The sequence below is a fragment of the Camelina sativa genome, chromosome 5 (genome assembly GCF_000633955.1).
Source record: "Camelina sativa cultivar DH55 chromosome 5, Cs, whole genome shotgun sequence".
Classification (NCBI taxonomy): domain Eukaryota; kingdom Viridiplantae; phylum Streptophyta; class Magnoliopsida; order Brassicales; family Brassicaceae; genus Camelina; species Camelina sativa.
This window is the reverse complement of record NC_025689.1, coordinates 797,813-800,054: the sequence shown is the minus strand read 5'-3', so window position 1 is coordinate 800,054 and position 2,242 is coordinate 797,813. Positions and strand designations below refer to the sequence as shown.

General features: G+C 38.8%; 1 protein-coding gene across 1 annotated transcript in view; it reads left to right on the top strand.

Moving 5' to 3' along the window:
• Positions 1-1,366, top strand: part of LOC104788737 (exportin-2-like) — a 4,335-nt gene extending 2,969 nt beyond the window's left edge. The window contains exons 2-3 of the mRNA XM_010514519.1: positions 2-953; positions 1,042-1,366. Of these exons, the coding sequence (XP_010512821.1) occupies positions 2-949 (948 nt within the window). The 3' untranslated portion in view covers positions 950-953; positions 1,042-1,366. The remainder of the gene's footprint in view (position 1; positions 954-1,041) is intronic.

Sequence of the window (2,242 nt, the reverse complement as noted above, 5' to 3'; positions counted from 1 at the left end):
CAATGATATCACTGAGTTCTTGCCTTATGCGTTTCAGTTGCTGGCTCAGCTTGTTGAGTTAAATCGACCACCTCTCGCCCCAAGCTACATGCAGATCTTCTTGCTGCTCCTCTCGCCTGAGTCATGGAAGAGAAGTGGCAATGTTCCAGCGCTTGTGCGTCTGCTTCAAGCTTTTCTGCAGAAAGCTCCTCATGAAGTTACTCAAGAGAATCGGTTGAGTCAAGTGCTGGGGATATTTGAAAAGCTGGTTGCATCTCCTAGCACAGATGATCAAGGCTTTTATATCCTTAACACGATTATTGAGAATCTGGACTACAGTGTGATTGCACCTTATATGAAGGGTGTATGGGGTGCTCTGTTCACACGCCTTCAAAACAAAAAGACAGTCAAGTTCCAGAAGTCGCTAGTAATATTCATGTCGCTTTTCTTGGTGAAGCACGGGCAGGCTTATCTAGTGGAGACTATGAATACCGTCCAGCCAAACATCTTAACTGCAATCTTGGAGCATTTCTGGATTCCGAACCTGAAACTGATCATGGGAACTATCGAGGTCAAGTTAGCAGCAGTTGCTGCTACTAGACTCATATGTGAGACTCCGGCTCTCCTGGATCCATCAGCTACGAAACTCTGGGGGAAGATGCTTGACAGTATAGTGACGCTTGTTTCCAGGCCTGAGCAAGAAAGGGTCCTCGATGAACCTGAAATGCCAGAAATCTCAGAGAATGTTGGATACACAGCTGCATTTGTGAACCTTCACAATGCTGGGAAAAAAGAAGAGGATCCTCTCAAAGACATCAAGGATCCAAAGCAGTTCGTGGTTGCATCTGTTTCTAGGCTTTCTTCTGCTTCACCTGGTAGGTTCCCACAAATAATTGGTGAGAATCTCGAACAAGCTAACCAAGCAGCTCTGATCCAGCTCTGCAATGCTTACAACTGTGGAATTGCTTGACGTGGTAAGTGTTGGTATTAACTAACTTGAAGAATGTTTTCAGACTGTATTCAGGAACCAATCTTGACTTGATTTTAAAATTGGTTTGGCAGGAGGAGAGATGGGTTCGAGGAGAAAAAAGAAAAAAGGGAATCAAAGCGTCGTTGCATTGGTCATGCATATTTTTGTCTTAAATCGGGAGTTGCATAGTATTTGCAAGTTTAGATTAGAGAAAGAGCATCATCTTCCAAAACTTGGATTTACTCTTTTGGCTTTGGCATTTTAATGGGGGCTGTCTTGTTTTTTTTTCCTTAAAAGTAAAGCATGTTGATCTCTGTATGGTTATGGTACTACTATGTGTTTGATGTGCATTTTGTCTTTGTCATGGTCATGGATTATGGTTTATTATATAAATGGGGAAAGAAAGCATTGTTCGTATATCTTCGATTTGGAAAATTAGTTAATATGTGGGCTTTGTAATCGAAGTCTGTCTGGCTTCCATCGTGTTGTGTGTGGCCCATTTCATTTGACATTTCAGATTTCAGTATCATAATATTTTCTGTTAGCCTTTGATATATACACCTTAATTTCGAAATCTGTTTTTGATTAATTCTGAGCTTAAAAATTTTTTGTTATAACTTTTCAAACTTGATAAGTGGAGTGTCTTACTATATAAAACTGGGAAAGAAAGAGAGAGAGAGTAAATGGGGAACAAGAGGTGATAATAGCCTAATAGGGGTTTATTATAGTTTGGTGCTAATCATATGGACCTATGACCACTAAACTCTTTCTAATCCTAATTAACAATATCGTAGTTGATAACACATGATTAAAGGAGGGGCGAAATGGCAGCTTTTTTATTTGTTTATTTTTTGACGACAAACTAATATTAACCGTAAGTTTATTTACTTAGCAAATATAACTGTTGAAAGACATTTGATGTCTTGTAAATCATTTATATTTTCATATTCAAAACTTTATACTAGTCATAAAATCTCTACAACAAAACAATTAAGTTTGGGCTGGTAATATTGTCCTGGTGCCCATAAAATATGGCACTCGCACGTTGGCGATATCAATGATTGTCATGTTTTTGTTCCTTGCACCCGCTTACTTATGTGTTATAGATACTTAGATTTGTATATGAAAGAAAGATGTATATAATATGAGTAAAGAGAAATAATGGAGTGGGAGAGAAAGAGAGATTGAGACCCATCAGTGAGAGAGACTGAGAGGCAGAGATGGTCATATATCATACGATCATGTGATTTATCATCTGGTCCCCTCGTTTTGTTTCTTTTTTCCTTCCCTTTT